At 38.5% G+C, this 24,974-nt stretch overlaps 1 protein-coding gene across 6 annotated transcripts in view; it reads right to left on the bottom strand.

Moving 5' to 3' along the window:
- The window catches only part of NFIA (nuclear factor I A), a 396,670-nt gene extending 372,304 nt beyond the window's left edge, over positions 1-24,366 (bottom strand). For 3 of the 6 annotated variants that reach the window (XM_032649023.1, XM_032649040.1, XM_032649056.1), the window contains exons 1-2: positions 23,753-24,094; positions 17,780-18,311 (exon numbers count right to left, since the gene is read on the bottom strand). In XM_032649023.1, coding sequence (XP_032504914.1) covers positions 17,780-18,311; positions 23,753-23,779 — 559 coding nt within the window. In that variant the 5' untranslated portion in view covers positions 23,780-24,094. Of the gene's footprint in view, positions 1-1,435; positions 1,511-17,779; positions 18,312-23,752; positions 24,153-24,348 lie in introns of those variants that run through there. The other 3 variants (XM_032649031.1, XM_032649066.1, XM_032649049.1) reach the window with 3 other exon arrangements.
- Between the last annotated feature and the right edge of the window lie 608 nt (positions 24,367-24,974).

Below are 24,974 nucleotides of genomic sequence, written 5' to 3'. Positions count from 1 at the left end.
ACAGAGTCTAGAAACAGGCCCACACAAATATGAAAACTTAATAAATGACAGAGATGGCACTGAAGATCACTTGAGAACAGAGAAACTATTGAATAAACGATATAGTGAAAACTACTATTCATAGAAAAAAAATGAAATTGGATCCCTACCTCATGCCATACCCCAAAATAAATTCCAAGTGGAATACAACCTTAAATGTGAGATTAATATTTAAAGATGTATAAGAAATACCATGTATTTCTAAACTCAGAGTAAAGAAGATCTTAAACAAGACACAAAAGCACTGACTGTAAAATAAAGGGTTAATAAAATTTACATTAAAATTAAGAATTTCTGTTCATCAAAGATACCTTAAAGAAAACGAAAGATAAGCTACAAACTATGAAAAGATATTTGTAAACATATAACACAATGAAGAGAATTGAGGATATATGAAGAACTCCTACAAACGAAAAAGATAAGCCACAAAATAGAAAAAATGAGTAAAAGGAATGAGCATTTATTTCACAGAAAAGAAAAGATAGTGGCTCACAGATATACAAAAAAGATACTTAATCTCACTAGCATACAAATTAGAAATGAAAATTAAAACCACAATGAGGTATCATTTTATAGCCACTAGAATGGCAAAAAATAAAAATTCAACAATGGCAAGTGTTGGAGAGGATGTACATCAACAGAATCTTTTGTACACTGCTACTATTAGTGAGAGTGTATATAGGTACAACTATTTAATAAAATAACGTTATCTTTTTTAAAAATGTAACATTTACATGCCCTATGATTCAACAATTCTACTTTTGGACGTATACCCTAAAGAAACTCTTACACACATGGTCCAGAAGACATGCTACTGTTCATAAAACTTGCTGATAATAAGAAACTGAAAACACCACATCAATCCATTACACAATGGCATGCTATATAAGAAGAAACGAAGAAATTCCAGTACAGTTAATCTTTGAACAACACGGGGGTAGGGGCACTGACCTCCATACAGCTGAAAATCGGCGTAAAACTTTACAGTCAGCCCTCCATGTCCACAGTTCCACATCCTTGGATTCAACCAACCTTGGATCCTGTAGTACTGTAGTACTGATTTATTTTTAAAAATCCGCATATAAGTGGACCTGGAGTAGTTCAACCCATGTTACTCAAGGGTCAACTGTACAGGTAGTTATATTAGAAACATGATGTTGAGTGAAAATGCAATTTCCAGAAGAACATATGTATGTATGTACGTATATATATATGTACAATTTTTATAAAATTTAATAACACACAAAACTGAACATATATTTAGTACACATATGTGATAAAAAAATTTCTTTTATCGAAGGGGACTGAAAAACACAATCCTCATGATAATGGGGGGAATTTCAGGGTGATATTTTTAGAGAACTTGGAAGTAAATACAAGGTATTGGTCATGTACTCTTTCTTGGGTCGGGTGGTAGGTACATAGGTCTTCACTTCATTATTATGTGTCATAAATTACATATATTCTCACACTGAAAAATAAAGGGAAAATCAATAAGAAATCAAACCAGTAATGTTTATTAAAACAAAAATTTTTCACAATATCCTAGAACCTTTCAGCAACAGGTTTGAAAAGATTTAAGAGAAATATATTTGAACTTCTATTTTGGATTATTTTAATAATGCTTTTTCCTCCAAGAAAATATATGAATAGTCAAATTAGAAAAAAAGTCTTCATTCCTTTTTACTTGACTGGTGTGAATAATTTGTATTTTAAATCTAATTTCTGCTTCCCATGCTAAAGGGGAGGCTACAGTGATATAGGAGGTTAACTCCAGTATGGACAAATCCAAACAGCAGATAATCCATATTTCTGTTCAACTTAAAATGCATCATTCAGTCTTTTAACATTCTATTTCATTTCCTGATTATGCCTGGTTTTCAAAGAAATTTCTATTCCTGGGAAGGGAAGGGGCTAAGAAAGGATGATGATACAGGTTTGCTGTAAATAGCTAGGCAGTGTCTTTGTGTCTCTCTCTCTTTCTCTCTCCCTCTCTCCCTCTCTCTCTCTCTCTCTCTCTCTCTCTCTCTCTCACACACACACACACACACACACACACACATACACGTCATATATCATATATCTAAGAAGAAATCAACAAGGTGGGATTTTTGTGCTTTGGCAGAGAGGAAATGATAGATGAGTACAAAGCCTCCTTCCAATGATAACATTCAATACCTGGTTATAGATTTGAGTTTCTATAAATAATCTCCAAAAGAAAATTTTTAGAAACCTGACCGAACATGAGTGGCATGCAGAACTCAAAGATGAACTGAACTGAACTGGAGGGTTCCCTATTTCATCACAAGCCCAGTCAGAATTTCACCACAACCATTTTGTAGGTACACAGATACATCATTCTTTAAAAAGGTATTCTACCTCAAAATGCCTTTCCAGGTGTAGCGAATTAAGAAATTGCAATAGCAACATCTGTCCATCCATACTTTCCCAGAATGAAGGTGATCATCTTCTCTCAGATACAAAAAAATAATCAGAGAATTAAGTAATAATTAAATGAGTTAGAATTTCACTGATAAGCATTATAGTGGCTGATATAAAGTTACTCACTACCAGTCAAGATATCTCTACTCTATGCCATCTAAACATATACTCCTCACCACCTGAGAGGTGTTCAAGCAGCCACACAGAAAAAAGAAGACGAACGTTACAAGAAAGGCCATGAAGGCATTGCTATATAGCATCAACTACCTTATGAAATTAGAAAATAACCCATTTTTTCAAGATGCTGTAATTTCACTAATTAAATATCTCCTTTAGAGATCAATAATACTCTAAGGAATAGAAAACTTAGAGCACTTAATTCAAGTGCTTAATATTAAACATAATTTTAGTATAATTTTAAGGAAGGAAAAGTAGATATATTTACCTCTCCGACACATTATTCTTTGTCATTTAAAGATAATTTTTGAGTTACTGTATGACTACAACATCGAACAGATATTTCTCCTTCCCAAGATTCTTACTTCCCTATAAGCCCTACATTGACCTTGACCTGAATCTTATACTTCAGAAATAAAGTGGAATTGCAGCAACATATATAAGTAAATGCCAATTTTCTCATTAGTTTAAACATTTATAAGATGTCCCAATCATATGAAGCACACTGGGAAAATCCCATACTTTATATCACTTTGCAAAGTGTGGGCTGGTACACTATCCTCTCTGCAACTCTGAGATCCAATTAGAATGTAAGGGGAAAAATTACATTCTAGTTTCCATCCCCCACTGGAATATTGCTGGTGATTGCTCACCAAAGAAGACAGCCAGAATTTCGTCCCCTTTAGCAGTCTATGAAAACACAAAAGAAGACTTAGTCTCTTTAAAGCAAATTATTTTCATATGATTTTATAAGTTTTTTTTTCATTATTATTAAAGTTTTAGTTAAAAAAAAGAGAAAGAAATGTATATTCTGTCAAAATCCTCCCATTATCCTTTGCTGAAACAAGTAGGAGCTTTCAGATATGAAAACAGGGCCAGGCAGAAACACTTTCTGGGAAAGTCTGCAGTGGAATGGTTTTGATAATGAACATGCCTAGAGAAATAAAATCATGAATGCTGTATGTGTTGAGGGAAGAAACTCTTATCTTCAGTTGGGTTCTGTTTCCCTTAGAGAGGCTTATGTTACCTACAATCAATAGGTCTCCAATTAAACAAAGAAGATTTACATATGCTGGTGCATTTTGGAGCTAATGAAATTGGTCTAATAGCTTTAATGAAAGTGAAGCATTGGATAGGAGGACCCAGCTCCTTAATTCTGATCTTTACCTTTTCTACCACTACTGCCCTTGGCCTCTCCCAACTTAGGATAAGTAACCATGCCGAAATCTATCCTATTTAGCAAGGATAGACAAACAAACCTGCAAATGCTCACTAGAGATAAGGCTATGATTGACAGACACTTTCCCTGCAGAGCAGGACAGTATGTGATTCAAAACCAAATGTGTGTCCATCCTGAGGAGAGGGTTTCCTTTTTAATCAAGCTTGTGCTCTTCACAAATTCAACAGCATGGAATTAAAATCCTTTCTTTCCCCTCCTAGCAGGGTAGCTAGCACATAGTAGGTACTTGATAAATGGCTATTGGTATAAAGATGGATTTCCTCACATATAAGCTGGAGCAATGACTACATTACTCTATTAACCCCAAATCATCTTTTCTAGGTAAACAGTCTGGATAAAAGTCAAGACTAGGATCTCAGATGGAAACAGAAATAGCCTATATAATTTTATATAAATGTCCAGCATCATCAAAGCTTTGTTTTCAGAATTCTAATTATTCACATGTCATAACTTTTAGGCTAAAATAAAGCTTTGGATTTTGGTGAAAAATCAGAATCAGTTAACATGATAGAGTGAAAAGGGAAAATTATTCTGACCAAAAAAGTTTAGGCTTAAATTCAGTCCTGAAGTGAACACCTAAAAACTGTATTATATGTTACCTAGTTTTAAAATTCACATTATAAGCTTCTCACGTTTTTTGGTTTTGTTCAACCCAGATTCTCCATTAATTTATACATATATATATATAGTGTGTGGGTAGAGACTTGGCAAGGAGACAGGTTGCCCCTATATGTTCCATGCCCCAAAATTCTCATTTATGTCTTTGCATGTGCTCTCTCCAGTTTCAAGGTTAGTTATGTCCACTGATTCACTCAATCCAGAAAGGTAATTTACTCGTGTTAATTATCCCACATTTGTCTCATACACCTTGCCCTTATTTAAACATTGCATTTATCATCTTGATAACACATAAGAACCTTCAATAACGCACAGCATTGTGAAAGGAGCCTTGTCAGAAGCACAAGTCACCCCATAACGCGAAGTTACTTAAGTCCTGAAATCCCTTCTTAGAGTTCAGCCCCTACCTCCAAAAGTTCAAGAATCTAAGGCTAAGACATCAGAGTTTATTGACACATCACCCTGGTGGGAATCTGCGATGGGGGATTCATTCCAAATTTAAAGATGAGCAATCTTTTTCCAGATGTCAGACTTAGTTAGACAATGAGTATCCCCTCAAACAATTTTCCTCTAAATAACTGATTAAAAAACAGAAAATGGTGTTATATTGACTCATAATGATAGACTCATAATTCTACCTGAATATATATAATTTAAAATATATAACATTAATGAAGGTAGTTTATCATTAATGTGTTCAGTTTTATTCATATTTCATGAAAAAAAAAAAGGAAGACCAAAGAAAACAGAATTAAGGCCAGATGTGTAAAAATACCATGCAGGATTACAAGTGGGTAAAGTGTGGTCAAGGAAGGAGGAAAGAGACAGGGTGATTCTAAAGATTAGTAGAAAAAAAAAGAGAGATTTTCAAACTTGTTAAACTTTCATTATTTGGAAACAAGACATTCCTAAAGTAAAGGAAACATCAGATATTGTGAAACTCACAAGGTAAATTCTGATATTTGTATCCAAGTGGTTTATTTAATCTGAAGTCAACTGTGTTTTCCCTGGAAGAAATGAACTGCTAGTATCCCATGAACCCTATGAAGTTTGCCTCACTTCTCATACTGTCAAACAAAGAAAAACGTCTTGCGTTCCATGATGTCCCCCATGTCACTGTGACTAATCCCCAACCATTTTTATTTACAGCGTTCAGAACGAGTTTCTATGACAATCCCATGCCACTCTCACTGTTACACACACATTTTCTGCCTTTTGAAAATAATTACAGAACACATCATTTGTTCTGCACTCTATACAAAGAAAAGCACATATATTAATGGCTGCAGAAACAGATTTCACTTTCAGATTAAACAACAAGCAGATATAACAGAGAACAAAAAATTTCCAATATTTGGGACCACCAGATTGCTGTTGGTGCTGTCGCTGTTTGTATTTCACTTATCAGACATGCAGTAGTTCTTCTCCTTTCTATCACCATCTGTACACACTTTCCCAAAGGACCCTCACAGCTGCCCCATTACCACACTAACACACACTTGTACACAGAGGACCCCTTAATACATTATCTGTTTTCTTCTCACAAGAGAAAGAAAGGCAGAGCAGCTTGAGAACTCGGACAACTTAAAATCCACTTCCACGTCAAAGTCTCAAGATTGCTACCTTTCTTCGGAGATGGAGCAAAATAGAGAATTTAAGTGGTTATGCTACTGGGACTTGGCTGTGTTTTAGGAACTACCAACTGCCAAATGAAATCACCATAGCTTGCTCTCAAGGCCTTCCCTTCCTTTCTGTTTGTTACTCCCTCATTCTCCTGCTGTTTAGTTTGCCTATAACTGTTTTATACCTCAGCATTACTCAAAGGATGTCCTTAAAAAAAAGTAGAACTTTTTTTTGTGCACCAGCTTTCTCTAGAGAAGAGGTGCTATGGTGAACTATTAAATAATAGAAAACACCTGTGCCCTGTTCTGTGTCTGCTTAGGTTTTCTTTCCATTTAAATAGGTATTTCTGACCTAAGAAAACCAAAAAGTTAACACTTAGTAGTAATATCACCAAATGATAGAATTCCTCAATGTACACCAATTGTACAGGAAAAAGGTAGTATCAACAACCAGTTCTGCAAATGTCTAAAACTTCTAATGGGCTATTAGTTGGGAAAATCCTAATTTTAAAACATTGAAAGCCTTAAAATCTTAGTTTCTGAGGAAAATTCATCTAAGATAGCAACAATTCATCTCCCAGTATTTTCTTCAGTTGTGTATTTTTGGCACCTAACACAGTGCCTAACAGGTAGTGAGCGCTCGAAACATGTTTGCTGAACTGAGTTGCCAAGGACATGGTGGAAACTGTCAATAAAGGCAACCAAAATACATCTTCTACGCCAACATCAACCAAAGAGCATCCACCTTGATACAAATGATAGCAGGCCACAACTGCTCCTCAACTTATACAAGAATTTTCTATCTCCAGAGCTCCTGGGATGCACAGACTCAGTTTCTTCACCGGCAAAATGAAGGTTTCCTCTAAGTTTCCTTCAAGGTATAAAATTCTGAATCTATTAACAAACCAGGACAAGGTCTAGGTGCTCACCACTTTTTAAACTTTAGAGAAAACAATGGTTTTCAGCACTATAATGTACTCCCAGAGAACAGTTTTAGCCCCATCCATAAATTCCAAGGCAGAGCTTAGGGAGTATGATATACTGGGAAACACTTGAGAGAGAAAAACAGGCCATAAAAGGGTCAGACCTACTTACCAGCCCTAACCACTTACTAACCATGTACCATGGACACATTACTCAGCCTCCCTGTTTCTCAGCAGCATAAAGGCAATTATAAAAGCTCCCCTACCCAAAAGGTAAGGTTTATATGAAGAGCTAATAAAATAATGTATAAGAACCAACTTAAATATCATGGAGGTGAACAAGACTAGTCTGGGGTCTGACAGATCCGGCTTTCATCCTGGCTCTGCCACTACCATTGGCGTGACCTTGAGTGAGCTACGAGCACTCTCTGAGCCTCTGTTTCCTGAATAACGGAGTAAACCACAACAAAAGCCATCTACCAACTCCACTCGCCCCTACCACCCAACATGAAAAATTCTCCAAAACTTGGAGAAGTCCAAAAGGAAAACAAAACAGAAACAAAGAAACCCACATAAAACCAAAGAAACCCATATCCACAATTTAGAAAACCAACAAAGCCAATCCTAAAACATGGCACCCAGCTATGTAAACTCCTTCAAGTGCCCAAAGTATTTAAGAGTCTGTCACAGAATGCTCTAGCACAAAGCAAAACGTACCGTTGCAGCTGCTCTGCTCTCACTTTTTAAAAGGTGTCAGTAATAAAGGGCCAAACATGCAAATCCCTAAATGTGCATCTATGTTCCTCTCCCATCTAGCTGTCTCCCTCCAGTTCCGCTGTCTCATGACCCGGCCTCACTTACTCAGCATCACCCCCATCCCAGCACCTCTGAGGCTCAACTGCAAATAAAGTTAAAAGCTATGCATAATCAGTCATTAGATAGCAAAATTGAAAATGTCTCTCTTTGAAGAATCACAAAGCTTTCTGTCTGAAACCTCTGACCTTTCTGGAGAAATCACAGTCACTGTAGTTTAAAAATGTAGGTGGTAAAAGTACAAAGGATTACATTTATCCATTTTGCATGTTTGCCGTCTTTTCTGAGATGAGGGGCAAATATCTTCAGAACAATTAGTTCTTCAACCCTAAAATTTCAGGCTGCAATAACCTCATTCTCCAAGAACTGTATACATCCTGGGCCCAATGAGATGGCACTTTTCTGTTAATTTCTATTCCTACTTTATTTTACAGAAAATCTAAAATACATGATTCCAGAGCCTTTTAAAAAAAAAAAATAATAAGACTTTTGTCTATACAGTAAATGAGCCAAGAAAATAATAAAAATTCATCTGAATCTTCTTAAAAACCACTGTAATCCCTGATTGGGTCAGGAGGGTAAGGGACTTCTAAAAGTACATTTAAAAGAAAAAAGAATTCTTAATAAAAGTCCTTGTCACATATTAAGAGGCCATACAATAAAAGTACTGCAATGACTATCTTTCCCTGACAGGAACATACAACAATAGTTACGCTGTTGAAGAGCATCAAGTTACAAAGACTTCATTCTCAGAAGTTACTCGAAACTACTCTCCCAAAGAGAACCTCCACCATTTAAAAGAAGGGGAGAAAAAGCCAACTAAATGAATCGATCAGAAACTTTAGTAACTCAGTACTTTTTATATAAAAGACACCCATGCAAAAATCGTGCCACAGTCCTACAGAGATGCAGACAAGTTTTTACCAAATTCTTATCCAGAATCCTTACTTCATCTTAAGTGTTTGTAACCCAACTTATCTTTAACTTCCAATTACTTAATGCTAAAAATATATTCTCAGGTATACACTGTTTTCCATCAACACTTTTTTATATCTAATATTATTTATGAATTATACTCAGCATAAAAGATGTTTACAATTTTCATTGTTAATCTGCTATTATATCTGAGCCCATACAGCTCTGCTGAATAGTACGCTACGAAGGTTTACATGCAGACGCACAGTATCTTAATTACTTATTCTACAGTAAGCTCTGTAAGCATCTCCATTCCTCATTCATTTGGAATGTTTAAAAATGCCACAAGAAGGGCTTGATGTCATCTTAACACTGAAATCCATCTGTCTATGGCCCTCTTTTGACTTTACTCCTTCTGCAGCCAAAATTTTCACAAAAGTTGATGAGAATTTGTCAACCTAAGGACTTGTAATGTCAGCTCCTTTGAAAGGCAATGGAATATTTGAAAGTGACAATGATGGGATCCCGTACATACAATATTCACTTTATGTGGGAACTTAAACTTAAATAACTAATCCCTTTAAAATTAAAATACATAGAATTCTAAATGCTTCCAATAGGGGAAGAGGAAAGAGGAAGGCACATAACACAGAACAGACAGTTCTGAGTTTCCCATATTAATATGTCGCTAATTTTAAAAATCCAATTAAAATTGATATTGTAGCACCACAGTTCCTATTATCCACTGACAAATACCTTTCCCTACCAAAAATTACCCCTTGGATAAAACTCACCACAGATACATCTTCCCCAACAGCGTGAACATGTTGCATTAGCCAATCACAGGCTGGCAAAATTACAAAAGGAAATAAAATCACCCAAACCATAGCAACAAAGACAACAGCCTGACAATGGCAGATGCTACACAGACATACATACAAGTTGTTAAATCTTATTCATTTTAAAAATACATTTTATTGCTACTTTTATTTCATCTGGCTTTTATAACCCATAGAATATTTCAAAAATAGCCATTAAAATATTTACATCAATATATATGCTCTGAAAATTGTTTCTGTTTGGAAACTCATAAGCTATTGGGACCACCAGAAACACTCATCAGAGACATCAAAGGTAGGCAGTATGGAACCTGATGGAGAGGACAATGGGGTGTGAGTCCTATTTTTTTTTTTTATTGCAATCCTCTTTTGTTTCCAATTTAATCACTTTTATCACACACCTCAGTTTTCCCTTTCTGGGGTGACTGACATTCCACACCCTAACTTTTAGATTTATTAGCATTTCTAAAAAAAAAAAGAAACTTAAAAAGAAAGTCACATTTCTACTTTATTCAATATAAGTTCAGTTCAGCAGCTTTTTAAAAAAATAAACACTAGAAGAATTCATACATAAAATGAATAGATGTAGTATGTTATAATTATAATTTTTTTTCTATTTACAGTTATAAAATTCATGTTGAGTGAGGCTTTGAACTTCTGCACTAAAGTCATTAAGAACTAATCTTGCCGAAGTTTAAAGAAGTGAAAATAAGGGCATTAAATAAATCCATCAATAAATCAGTTAGTCATTTAAGGGCGTTAAAATGAAACTTTTCCCTATTTTCAATTTTCTTCGTCTTTTAAGTTAAAAAACAATTTTTTAACTAATAAAATTCCATTTTTGCTTTCCTTTAAATAATTACACACAGCCATAATCACAGAAACTTTTGGAAACAAAGTAAATTTAAAACTTTTAAATCTAATCATCAAAGGACGTTAGAAATACATCTCTTGTGCATATTTTAAAATGCATAAAAATTTACCTAGTAAAATATTACATGCAATTCTGATTTTTAAAATAATGCTTGCTTTAATTCTCAATGGCTTCCCAAAGCATCTAGAACCAATTCATCTAACTTCATCTTACAAAAAAAAAAATTCTTAAACCTGTGTTATAATGCTTCTATTCACTAAACTTCTACATTCTAAAAACAAGAAAGAACAAGTCATTCCAGATTTTTGACCCCAACACTAACAAGCATGAGACCATTTCTCCCTCTTCTAACCAAGTGTGGCTTCATTCTGCGGCTAAAACCAAACTCCACAGTAAAATATCTCCGTGGGAAAGGTTTGGATTTTGACTTCTTATTTCCCCTTTGACTCAAGGTGGGTGTGTGATACCACTTAAGTGACATCCAACGCCAGACAACAGGATATAGAGAGGGATATAGAATGGATCTGAATTTTGTTTTTAAAAGCATAGGATATGGAATCAGGAGGCCTGGGTTTAATCTTGCTCTGCACAAATCCCTTGGCACCTCTGAGACTTGATTTTCACCTGTCCAAACGGACAGTGCATTACTTATTTACAATACTCCTGTGAAGTTAAAGAAAAAAAATAAAAGAAAGCTACAACGTATGGCAAAACTTAGGACTGTACTTGCTGCAAAATAGACAATGAAAGTTATTTGTCTGGCTGCCTGCCTTCCTTCCTTCCTTTCTTCCATCCATCTCCTTCTCTCTACTCTCAATCGATTTAGGTCCAAAATTTACCACTAGGAAAATATGTGTAAGACATGAAGACAAAGAGTTTAAGACAAATAGTTTAAAGTTCTCAAAAAATATTAAAGCTATTCCACTTCAAACTCCAGTTATCATGATCATCCTGATCATTTCTGAGATTGAGATTAGCAATATATCACAGAACAACACTCGCCAAAATACATAACACAAATGAACTTATTTCGCTCAATCTTATCTCATTTAGTGTCTCTCACAAACAGAAAAGCAAAAATATCCTCTGCTACAAAGTAGCAGCAATTTGTCATTTGTGGAATTATCCCTTTGGCTCATAAGCCATGTTTATGTCACTAAAGTATTAATAAGAAGACTAATTCCATTAGATAAAATATACTTTTACCCTGTGGAATTATCATACCAAAACATGAAGCACTGTTTTCTAATATTTTAGGAAATGCCTAGGGAAAAAGCCATTTCTATCTTAGCAGCAGCTGGAGAATTCTGGTAAGTTCAGGGACACCAAAGTCTGGATCAATCATTTCTATCTTACAGTTGCCTTGGCGGGAGAGAGCTAAAATGTTGACAACACTGTAGGTTACCCCTTAAAAAGCAAAATGGTAATAATAATGAATATCTCAATAGCCCCTTTTCCAAGTTTATGCATGCCACAGTGTCCCTAACTAGACCCCTAAACCCTACAAAGAATTTTTGCAAAACTTTTCTTTCTAACGATCTGAATAGAAACTCCAAAGCCCCCAATAGGTCTCTTAATCTGAAGCATACTATGCAAAAATGATGGTGAGATGGATTATAAAGTTCTCCACTAGATATCTTGCTGCTTGGGATCCTTTTACAGTCATTACTTAAACCAAAACACTTTTTAGAGCATCTCCATTTGCCATTAAGTTCACGGTTTTATGTTTCTCTTAACAAAGCATGTCAGTTTATTCGTTCTCTTCCTCCTCCACCTGACTTCTTCTTCCTTCCCCTGACATCACCTTCCAAGGCTTTACAATTTATAATATATTTAAAAGCAAGATCTAACCTCTAAACGACCATGGGAAATCATTGCTGAAATGACAACAAACTGGTGTTTAGCACATTCAATGAATGCAATCTGTATTTTATGTTTTTTCTTCTATTCTAACCTCAAAATTGTTTTCAATAATCTATATTAACATTTGTGAGCAATTAGAATTGTTGCTGCTTCTGTGCAAGTTTTAAAAAACCGACAGGCTGTTCTGCATCCTCTGGAAGCAGCTTGAGGCCTTAACCAAGTAAAACAGCCAGTCCTACTGTGTATACCAGTGACCACAACAAAGGCTGTGGTTTCTCCCACACTAGCCCTAAATAGGTTCAAATTAATGCTATCCATCACTGGGTGGAAAAGCAGACAAGGCAAGTCCAAGCCAGCAGCATTGGGAAATTTCTTACCAACACTCAAACCTCTGAGCCATAAATGAGCTGACCTCCCTTCTACTCAAGAACAGCCTTTCTCCCTATACCTCTACACTCTCTACCCTTCAACTTCCATCTTCCTCACGACATTCTAGATAAAGGGTATTGTTACTACGTTCTAAATAGAGGATATTGTTACAGTCTTCAAGTTATGCAGAAAATACTCAAGGATATAAAAGCCATATTTAATCTCAAGTTTGTTGATTGTGCTATCTCCCTTAAAGAATTAAAAGATAAATAGAAAGATAAATGACATTTTCTATAACTGTGTGCATATACCAGTAAGTTACAGTAGATCAATCAGCCACAAAATCCACCTTTAGTTTAAGGTTAGAGTTTGAGATGGAGTGGTACTTACTGTCTTCATTAAATATCACTGTATATTAATCTTACCCCTTCTTTTTCCAAATATGTTTTTTTATTATTATAAATCACAGAAACTAACTACACAACTTTCTACTAAGGAGTTTATTAGGGTAATGAAGAAGTTTAATTCAATAATGTATAGTCTTGGATTTGAGTGTAAACACACATACACACAAACCCGTTAACAGAATATATTGAATATATTTTAGATATACAATCCTGCCACAAACTAACATGGTAAGTTACCTAAAACTTTAAAAATTATCATAATTAATTTGGCATAAAATTATAAACTGTAACAATCTAACATTATCAATTTAAATTTTTTTACAATTATTATTCTGTATGCACTGATAACCTTACACAGTTACACTGTGTTTAAGGTACCAGCTTTTTAAAAAAAGAAATCATTCCCCCTACTCTAACCAGCACTCTGTGTGCAGCCTGGATGTGCACACACATGCACACGAAGCGCACACACGTTCCTACACAGACACTCCTAATCTTACACCTGCTCTGGAGCAGCAGGAAGTGAATTCTCAATCTGTCAACATGACCATCTGGTCTATCTGCATATCACGGCTTTCTCTATTACTATATGAAGGAATGGCAATCACGAAGCCAAAATACAACTAGAATGCACCTGAATGGGAGTCTCTCTCTCTCTCTGCTGAAATGGAATAATACGTGGCCTATCAGAGCAGAACTAGCAGTAATGTAAATAATTTGAAATGAGCGTTCAGGACAGCATAATTAAGTGAACAATATGGTACAGGTAATGTGGTCGTCAGTAACACCGCTGTCAGGTTTCCAGGACAGGCACCAGGCTTCGCAGACATCGCAACTCTTTCAGTAAGCGACGGGACCTTTACTATTCCTGGCGAGCAACACTAAGTAAAGGTAGTAAAGGGAGACCATGGAAGCAATCCGTAACTATTAAACTAAAACACTACTGTGCAAACGCGTTCACTTTCTACCCTGAAACTAACAAGTACTCCTGCTACCATTAGGACAAGTTCAATTCGCTCTGTCCCTGGCTAATTAGCAATTACAGCAACTACCTGACAAATTCTGGTCATGTATTAGTCTTTCAGAGTGAATTTTAAGGTAACTAAAAATACTTCCAATCTTAAAAAATTCCTCATCTGCAAAAAGTGAAGATGCTCATTGTGATTTAGCTTTGGGGCCTAATGCCACTCAAAAATTAGCAAAGGCCTTCATTGAATTAAACATAATTCTATTTGTTTAATTTTAGTTTTTAAACATCTCCACACAGCTACCTCAGCTTTCATTCTACCCGCAGCAGGTAATAACTATAAAAAGTCATTTTATGGCCTAGATACAGCAACCTACCTCTATCCAAGAGATGAGTCCTTAAAAAGTCTAACCTCTTACAAAATTTAACTAACTCAACTGAAAATCTTTCTAGAATCTGATTACATTACCAGAAGTTATACAGAAGCAGTTTAAAAAAAAAAAAAAAAAAAACTCCAGAAAGTTCTCGGTTGAGTGCCTACTAATGAACAAAGGTTAACTTTATCTAAAAGGTCAAATGCCTGGTGGCTAAGGTTATGACCTTAACAACTTAAATTGTGACCCTGCCACGTGCCGGGTATATTGTAGATTCTGATACAGATCATCTGGTAAAGACTGGTCATAAATTAGCTTTACTGTTACACACCCACAAAGAACACCATTTACCACAATACCATAATATCTCAAAGTTGTCATATGATACATGGGAAGAACGACTCAAAGAGAGACCAAATTAAAGGCATAAAATGGTTTTACTCTTTTATACTTTTAATGAGATGAAATTCTCAGGCTTATGGAATCACTCCGATTTCATTACACTTGTTACTGGTTATCAGCCACAAAATTCACACAGTTCTAATGCCCCTGGATTTAGAGGAGAAGAAAAAGGAATGCAGTTTATGTATTGTATTTTAGCGTCTCAATACGTCTTAGAAAAATCACCTCTGCTTTTAAAAAACAATTGATTCTGCAGTAACTTCCAGTATTTACATGTGCGTTCTAAGATTTCAACTTCCTTCCCAAGAAGAGGCCGAGGCATGAAGCAATAATTATTATATGCATTTTTAGAAAGAAAAAAAAGGATCTTCCTGTGGCCATCAAGGGGGAAAAATGGCATTTTGGAAGGAAAAAAATACATGTAAAAGAAAGAGAGGGAAAAAAAAGACTATAGGTGAAAAGGCCACAATGGTTTTGGCATGTTTCTTGAAGCACATTTCAGAGTCTCTGCCTCCTGCCAATACTGGCAAGTTCTCAAAACTTTTAAGGAGGTAAAAACATTGTTTAGTGTTTACAAATCTTCAGCATTATAACAGATGCTTGTCAAATCAGTTGTATGTGAGTTGACCGATCTACCTCCTATTTGTATTGGCAGCTTCCCTTCCACAAATAACAGGTCTCTAAATCTCTTAAATCACATTTGAGATATTTTCAGACAAAAGGCCTTGAGCATCCCTCAGACCCATCCTGGTGCGCACAGAGGCGCCACGGCTGCGCAGGGAGAGCCAATGGCTTGTACTTGGCCACCGTTCAGGCGACCGAGGGATTCTGGGAGGTGCAGGAAAACCGAACCGAAAGGTAGTCTGATCCACAGTGCTGGCAATAAATCTTTCATAAGCAATAAGGATGCTAACTCTACTAAGCAACAGTCTACCTGCCATTTTACCAACATCACCCTTCAGCTCATTGAAACCACCAGCAACTATGATGGCTCAAGGGATCTGGAGCCACAGCACAGGCACAAACTGTCAATAGCGAGAGAGAATCCAACGTGAAACGGCGAGAGCGAGGAAGGCCGTGTCTCTGTGAATCTAAGGGAAACGTTCACATCTAAAAATTAGAAGAGATGCTTCTCACACCAATAAACGCATAACAGGTATTTCCCTTTGATGTTACCTTGTAAGGAAGCACCTACCATGATGGGCATCACCCACTGATACCTGCAATTTCTTATATTGGTCCATTAGGAGCATTTATTATGTTATTTATTTCTCCAAATATCAAAGAGATGAAACACAAGATTTTTAGAGAGTGCTCCCCCAAAGCATATAATACCCACAACTTCTTTTGCACCTTGTCCTACTAGATTCTCCACTTATATATGCAAATAAATTTTGAAAAAATTTTAACTCTGCTTTTTCAATAGACAAAATAAAGTAACAACAATAGGGTTAACAGAGAGTTAAGAAAGGGCCACTTGTTCCTGTTCAGAGGTCATCTGAAAGGTGCTACCTTTTCGTTTTCACTACCCAGAACTGGCTAAAGCAACAGGCACTTCTTATAATTAAGTATACATTTTCAAAAACCCAAATATTTGAAACACTTACAGATCACATCCTCTAAAATACTCATTTATCCCCTGCCAACAGAATGCAAATGATGATGTGACATGCTTGCAAAGTAAATTTCTCCAGTTTCTTATGTAAGGACGGATGGATAACAAAAGTTCTCTTTCTAAAACATATATTGAGAAAAATAATACAGAATAGGATATCAGATGACTTCTAAGAGCTCATATTTTTAGAATTGAAAATGTTTTGCAAAACAATGGAGTATCGCTTTTACAGGTAACATCTTCTCTGTCCTTTATGAAAAAAGAAATACATGAACCCCAAAACAACCTACTGGTAGGATTCCACAACACTCTTTCTTCCATCTGGCTCAAGTAACTGCCATGAAGGTAATCTAGCAAGACCGATATGTACATATAAAAAGTCAACAAGTTTCACAAGACCTGAGCTTTCACGTAACACAATGAGCCTTTTGTCTAAAACAAGATGAGAGGAACAAAGTAAAAATGCATTATTTTATCCAGTCCTCAATAGTTTTATCCTGAATGCTATTCTACATGCTGTAATATGCACAGGTAAAGCATGCCTTGAAAACAGCCTTGGAACAATAAAGAATTTTATTACAAATCAAGCAACTCACCAAATCAATTATCAATATCTATTTCTCAATGTGCTCACGCACTATACAGGTTTGGTTACTTTTAAGATTAATCTTTCCATCAATTACTTAAAGAATTGGTTTGTTTTTTCCTTTAGCTATTGTAAACAACACTAAGTATTCCTAATACAAAGCTACTAAGTTTGTACTAGTGTGATCAGCGATTTGATAAGCAATCTTACCTCCAACCTCTTCTTAATTAGCAGGGGGTTCAAGAGACCCCAGTAGATAAAAACACTCCCAGAAGAAAAGCAACTAAAAATATTGCCTCACTACCAAACTAAACGCTTTTTAACTAGATCACTTGCCAGTTAAAACAGACTCTTTCTTACAAGGGTTTTTATAAGACTTCTCTCACCCCTCATCAAAAAACGTGATTTAAACATATCCCATAACTGAGTACCAACACCTCTGATAACACTACTTGACTAAAGAACTAAACTTAGCGAGAATGCTCTCCAAGCTATGCTTTTCCACCTGAATGAAGGTGGAACCTCAAACAATGGAGGATCTGGCTACTCTGATGTTGGTCTACCTTGGATACCACACCGTCCACGTGGACATGGCCTGCCATAGGGAGCTCGGGAATGGCCCAGCACATACAGAGGTCATCAGGAAAAAAAGCACACGCGAGAAAGTGGACCGACTTTTCACCATTGCACTTACCTGCTGCATGCACAAAGTATGCCAAATATAAATCGAGTTCCTTAACAGAAACCCCTATGTGATGGGGCTGGACACAGAGCCCTGGATTAGAGCACTGCGGGGACTTTACAAGGCGCTCGCCATCAGTACTTTCAAGCGGAATACCTTTAAATAAAATCACCATAACAAGGTCCAACCTCCAGACTTTATCTGCCTGGCGGAGGCAGTCAATTCTTCGCATCTTGCCTTTCTGGTCTGGGTTGGAAAGAACACAACACGGAGGCTTTTTCCCTGTGACTGTAAGAACAAAATCCTCTCGGTACTCAGGTCGGATATCTTTCCGCAACTTGGCCAGAAGTCGAGATGCCCACTTCTGCTTGACCTCTGGTTTTTCACTTAGCAACTCATCCTTCACGGCTCTCTCTTCTTCTTTTGACATACGCTTTTCATGTTTTTTGAAGTATTTTCGTTTTCGGGCCTGCAGGTTGAACCATGTGTAGGCGAAGGCTCGGACGTGGGGCAGAAGTGCTTCGATGAAAGGATGAAATTCATCCTGAGGAAATGAATGAAGACAAAAATGTAACTATAATGAAAACAAAAGGCAACAACGCTTCTTCAGGTGTTCACCTTTAAAAAAATATATCCTTATTTCACTTGAAATTTGATTCAAGCATTATGTTACCAAAATCATACATGGGATCCCTTTGGAAAGTCCAAGGGGGGGAAAAAAATTCATCGGTATCATGTCTCACAATCTTAAAGAAGAAAACCGTTAAAAAGTAAAAAATGTTTTGTTATGTTCACGGAAGTGTACCAGGTTCTATTGTCGGGCCTAGGTCCCAGATTCTTTAGACAGTAAGTGAAGTTTATCGAAATGTTTATAACAACATATATTCTTAACCCTATTTCAAGGAAGGCATATCTAATTTTGCTCCAGCCTTGACCTCACTACTTGTAGTACAGCCAGGGCTCGGCGGCCAGATTGGCAAATCCTAAACATTTAGATGCCAGTCAATGTTTATGGAAGTCTAGGAGCAAAAATCATCTCTACGATCAATGGAAACAAAGACTTTCCCCTCTAAAAGTAGACTCTGATGTAGACTCTGATCTGTTCCTTAGTCATTTTGGTAACATCTAATTCCTTTCTAAGTATTAGTTACACACAATTTTTTTTAGTCAAAAACTTAGAAAAATTTGGCAGGTCCATATACAAAAGAAGAGATGGATTTGATATTCACCAGACTAAAATAAAAGATCTATGTTCAAGACATAATTGCTGATATTATAGAAATGAAACAAAACGGGGAAAAAAGGGAAAAAAAAAAAAAAAAACCAAAGAAAAGCGTACAAGCCAGATAGTAAAGAATGCGTCACTGTGACAACACGGTTGCAACTAAACACATTCAATTTACTGATCTGATTGTGAAATACCTTCAGTAATAATCATTCCGAAAAAACAGAATACTCATTCAAATTTTGAAAATAATACTTCAGGCTTTTTCTCACAGAGAAACAGGGAACCTGGTATATTCAATGTTTACGAGACTCCCGGGAAACCCTCATGGTTGCCTCTTAAAATCCAAGTAATTTGAAAATAAAATTGAATTTAAAACATTTAAATTTTTCTTACTGTTTTATGGAAAATGTTTGATTCTTTTACTTGACATTTTCTTAGGAAGTAGAAATATAAAATTAAAGAAAAATTAAACAGTAACTCCACAAAGCTTTCTGAGTACATCTAACTTTTGATTAACCAACTCACAGTAATCTTACTAATCTTAACTTCTCTCCACCGCACAACCCTCCCCCCAAAAGATAAATTATTTACTTTCAAATAAATGAGGATAAGAAAACCAAAGAGATATTTGATGACTTTTTTTAAAAGGGTGTAGGACAGACAAATATAAAATGCATTCTTTTTTGGTTTGTAATATCCATCTAAATATATTTTGGAGGCACAAGTAACTGTAATGTCCAAAATATTATTACTATTAAAGCAATTATTAATTTTTAAACGTTCAAATATAAACTGAGTGCTTAAAATTGGTGAAATACTTTAACAATCAAGCCTGTTAAAATATTGTAAGTTATAATCAATCACTTAAACACTACATATGACTTTTTTTTAAAGTAAGGTTATATTAATATAATACACACTAAATCATTTCAATAATCAACATTTTTTTTTTCCTCTCTCAACAAATTTCAGGCTCCGTATTTCAAGTTTAGGTTTGAAAACTGCTCTTTTTCAATAAAAGAATCCAAAAGAGAAGTCAGCTTTCACAACACATGTGCATTCTTTAAGTGGAGAAAAAAACAGAGAAAAATACAAGAATTCTATTATTCTTCCCCATACACCATTAGCACTTTAAAATTTCTGATGTTTGAGAATCTTTCCTATTGCCGTACTTTAGAAGAGAGAAATGGGGTGGGGGGAGCATTTTTCAAGTCACAGTTTATCTATAAGGTATACGCCAAACTGCAAAGCATTTAAACATTACTAAATTCTGAGCTCATCCTTGAAATGCTCTAAAATACATAAATTTGGGGTTTGAAACAGTCCTTCACATTGACTGATTTTCTTATATACACAAGACATGCTAGGGACCAAGGCTCTGTGGAATTATGCAAAGAACGCCCGGAGTCTACCTTAACTACAAAGTGAGCTTTCACCAAAATGAGGATTTCATTTTAAAGTCTCAGCCCCATTTTAAAATGCAAAGAATAACTTAGCTCCAAACAATTCATATTTATGTCAAAACCTTGTCATATTAAAGAGCTTTATTAATGATGATAAACATTTAAAATAAACCTTCTAATGTGACATTTAAGTGTTCGAAGATACTCCCAACATGCTTCTCAGAGAACTGCGAACTGCGTGCATTCGTGTTCAAAAGGATTTTGTTTACCTGCCAACCAACTGCCCATATATCTCATCATAAAAATCCTTAAATGAGGCCAAATATCTCAACTAATCATTAAGAATAATCTAAGTTCCCAGTTTTACATCAAAAGTATTTACAAGTTATTACTCCCCAAAGGTTTTAAGAATGTGCCAATAAAAGTGCACAATATTTTGTATGACTCTTAACTCACATACACAAGGAAAGGGCTAGTTATACTTCTCAATGCACAATTAGAAATATTCCAGAACATCAAAACTAAAGAACATCATTCACTTGCAGGAAATGCCCAGGCACAGCATAAATTAGTTAAAAAACAAAACAGTATGCCCTTATAAAGCATGTTGTTGCACATATCGCCATAAGCTATATAATATTTCAAAATATTCAAGAGAAAACAAAGAATATCTTACGTTATGTACTCGGTGAGAAAATTATGGGCCACCAATAAAAACAAACCTGAAAACCTGTTTCAAAAGTGGTAGGACTTTGAATCAGCATCTTCAACGTTCATCTGTTTGTAAGTAAGCCAAGTTTCGGAACCACGGAATGCTGATATTTTTGGAACTACTTCTTTCAAAGGTTCACCTATAAATTTCTACTGTTACCGTTCTATGACCAGGTACATGATTTGGTTAAGATGTGTCCACATGGATTAAAATACGATGTCTGGAATTTTCCTGATAAAGTTTTAAAAAATTGCACACATATATGGATTTTATTCTTTCATTTAGAGTAATTTTTATCACAGCGCTTTACTGGACTTTCTTTAATGACCAATAAATTACCTAAGTTTTTCTTTTTAAAACTGGCTCTAAAGCTTTATAAATATTCCGGCAAGTTAAATAAATTGTGAATCAATTTCTAAAAGAAGAACTCATAAAATATATGGCCCTCATTCACTATTTAGTGTACGTTTTCTTTACAAACTGTTACACTAAGTAAGCGTTTCTCTTAGTGGTGTTTCCAGAAGAAGGCCTACTAAATGTCACTGCCAAATAGGTTTAAAAAAAAAAAAACTTTCTTAATGTGATAATAGCTCATGAACCAAAAGAATCCAACTTTGTTAAATACCTGACTATGCCCTGGGCCTGCATGGGTACACAGGTATCCTCATGTATGTACCATCCCAAAATACAAATTTATCTATTGAGAGCTCACTGGCGAAGACTCTAATGTGTCTGCTATGGTCCTTCCCCACTAGGGCAGCACACTGGTATTATCTACCAGTTCTACGTGTTGCAAACTTTTGCCAGCTAGAACTTCAGGCTTTGAATCTCAGCATTTTCACTGTAGTCATAACTCATTCAAATTATCTTACACTTTGCATCTTATCCATATGCAATTGTGAACCTTGCCAAAACTGGTTGGAAAAGTTTCATTCCATACTTCCACAAGTTACTAAAATAGGAACTTTGGAAGTTTGTTAGGGAAAAATTAAAAACTTTTACAATAACTAAAAGCAACTGCTATCCATTATTAATGCTAGGCCTAAATCCCAAACAGACCATTTCAACATAGAAGATGCATTTAAGAGTCTTCTGAGATCAAATAGCCGGTAGATGACTATTAGATATTGCAATAAGAAGGCATGTCATGTGGGAAATAAATCCAGAAACTAGAGAGGAGAGAAGAAACTATGGATACTTTTTAGTCTTCCAGAAAGTATTCCGGTTAAACCGTTATCTCCTGCTAAATGAAAGCAAGAGGTGGTAGCAGGTTTTTGAAGGGAGTGGTGAATAAACATTTTATATGAAGCATACAAACTTCATCTAGGTGATTAATGGTCAGATCGCAATGTACCAAAACAGTATGAAGGCTCACACTTTTCTTCAAAAAATTTTTAGCGCAAAATCACTTTAGCTTCATGCCTTTTACTCAAAGAAAATAAATAATATATTCAAAAGGGACCAAACTTGGGGCCGTGAAGTAGCAATATTTTGCCTGGGGGTGGTGCAGACAAGGGAGGGATGGAAAGGGAGGGCATGGAAAGGAGAGGCGCTGGGGCGACAGAGACCCACGCTCCGGTTAGGTCGGAGGGAAAAGTTGCCCCCGTCCTGTGCGCCGGGCGGCCCGAGTCGCGCGGCAGCAGCGGGAGGCGGCGGCGGCGGCGGCGGCGGCGGCGGCGGGGGGGGTGGGGGGAGTCGCGTCCGGCCCGGCCGCCGCTCAGGCTCGCGGCCGGTAGCCCAACTCCGCCCGGCGCGCCCCGGCCCGCGGCTCGCGGCCTCCGTCGCTCGCCGACCCGCGCAGCGTGGGCTCGTCCCGACACCGAAACTTTCGCTCGGGAAAGCGAGCGGGCGACTGGCGGCGAGGACGCAGGCTCCACCCGGCCGGCGCGGGGGGACGCGGGGCCACGCAGCTCCGCTCCGCCGAGCCCCGGGACCGGCTCGCCGCCGCCCGCCCATGCCCAAGGGGCGCTGTCCCGGCGGGGGCCCGGGGCCCCGGCCCGCGTCCCTCCCGCGGCCGGACCCCAAAGGCTGACAAACAATAAACAAAAGTAAGACTTTGGGGAGGCTGCTGCGGCGCGGGCTCAGCGGGCGGGCAGCGGGCGCGGGGACCCGAGTTCTCCCGCAGCCAGGGGTGCAGCGGCCCCGAGAGTGCGGGGCGTGCTGGGGGCTCCGTCGGCGGCCCCCTCCCCGGGCGCCGCGTTAACTACAGAAACCGGCCTCGCGCCTGCAGAAACGCTGAGTCCAGATTTCAGCGTGTCATGGGCTGCAACCCCGCCGAAACACGTGCGGGGCGTCCGAAAACACTGCCGTTCCGCAGTCAATCGCCCCGATATTAATTAACGCATTAATAAGAGGGCGCCATTAGCCATGTGCCCACACAAATGGCCGTGCAAGAGGAATGCACCCGCATGGAAACAAAGTTACTTTCTTAAAGCTGTATTTCTCCACCACCCCCCCTCCACGAGCATACGCGCGCGCACACACACACACACACACCGAAACACGCGCAGACACGGGCACACCCCGAGACACATGTCCCAGGCCCTGCTGGCGCCGGGGTCCCCGGCACCCCCGGCCCGGCTCCAGGTCGGCCCCCGCCACTCCGACCCCCACAGCCCCTCCGCATCCAAACAGCTGCTTACCTGGGTGAGACAGAGCGGAGAATACATCACTGCCCGGCGGTGGGGTGTGCGTGTGCGTCTGGGTGTGCGGTTTGGAGGTGTGCGTGAGTGCGGGTGAGAAAGGAGAAAGAGGGAGAGAGGAGGAGAGAGAGAGAAGGGGGGAGAAAAATAAATCAAGCCTGCTTCTTGCGTTCACATTTCCAACTCGGCTCAACTGCAGCCAGCCAGCGCTATTGCCGCTCCATGAGCTGAACTTTAACCCCGCCTAGAGTTTCCCTACACTCCACTATACATGTCTACTGTACGCGGGCGTTAAAGGCATAGCGCACCCTTTCCAGCTCCCGCGCCCGCCGGCCGGGTGCCCGCGAGCTGCCCGCGCGCCCGCCTCCGCCTCCGCTCTGCACCGCACCGCACGGCCGCCGCCCGCTCGCGCCGCCGCGGGGGGGGTGGGGGGGCGGTGTGGGGGAGGGGGCGGCTGCGGCGCCGCGCGGCCAGCCGGGTCCCGAGCCTCCGCGGCCGCTCGCGCTCGCTCCTCTCTCGCTCCCTGGCTCGCTCGCTCGCTCGCTCGCTCGCTCGGCACCCCCCTCCGCCCCCCCAGTCCCCGCTCAGCGCATTACTGGGTAACGCAGTGAGGAGCAGTTACAGTCTGTACTCCCGGGCAGCTATAGGCTGCCACAGGATGTGCTTAAGCAAACAAAACTACTTTTCCTCGTTCCCATCCCCCAACCCCCGCCGCAGACCTTCGCGGACCTCGGTGGAGGACTTGGGCAACTTTGCCAGGTTGCCCTGCACCCCTCGGTTCGCTGCGTGGGCACGTAGAGGACCGCGGAGAAGGCCGGGGGGGGAAATTTGCATGTATGCAAATATTTTTTAAAAATCAGACCTCCTAGGTAACTTTTGTTCCCTTCTGAAATGCGGTACGGCTCAAAGCATTGTAGTCTCTCCAACGAAGCTTTTTGTGGGAATAGATCGTCGGCAGAGGTAATTATGCACAAAATCCTGCAAACTTTGTGCAGCTTCAGTCCTGTGGCCTCCAGAAGCGGGGGTGGTGGGGGAAATTTTCACAAGGAAGATTCACCGGATTTGGGGGCTGGGGGGGCTGGTGTCTGGAGAAAGGGAGGCGGAGATTAACTAGCTTTCTCCCTCCCAGGACTGTGAAACTAGTGGGTTTGAACACAGACGCCATAGAAAAAGTTCTATCACGTTCAGAAACAACAGTGGTTTAGCTATGACATCTTTCTCT

This window comes from Phocoena sinus, chromosome 1, assembly GCF_008692025.1.
Source record: "Phocoena sinus isolate mPhoSin1 chromosome 1, mPhoSin1.pri, whole genome shotgun sequence".
In the NCBI taxonomy this organism is placed as follows: domain Eukaryota; kingdom Metazoa; phylum Chordata; class Mammalia; order Artiodactyla; family Phocoenidae; genus Phocoena; species Phocoena sinus.
Note: the sequence above shows the minus strand (reverse complement) of the source record. Positions and strands in the feature narration are given on the sequence as shown.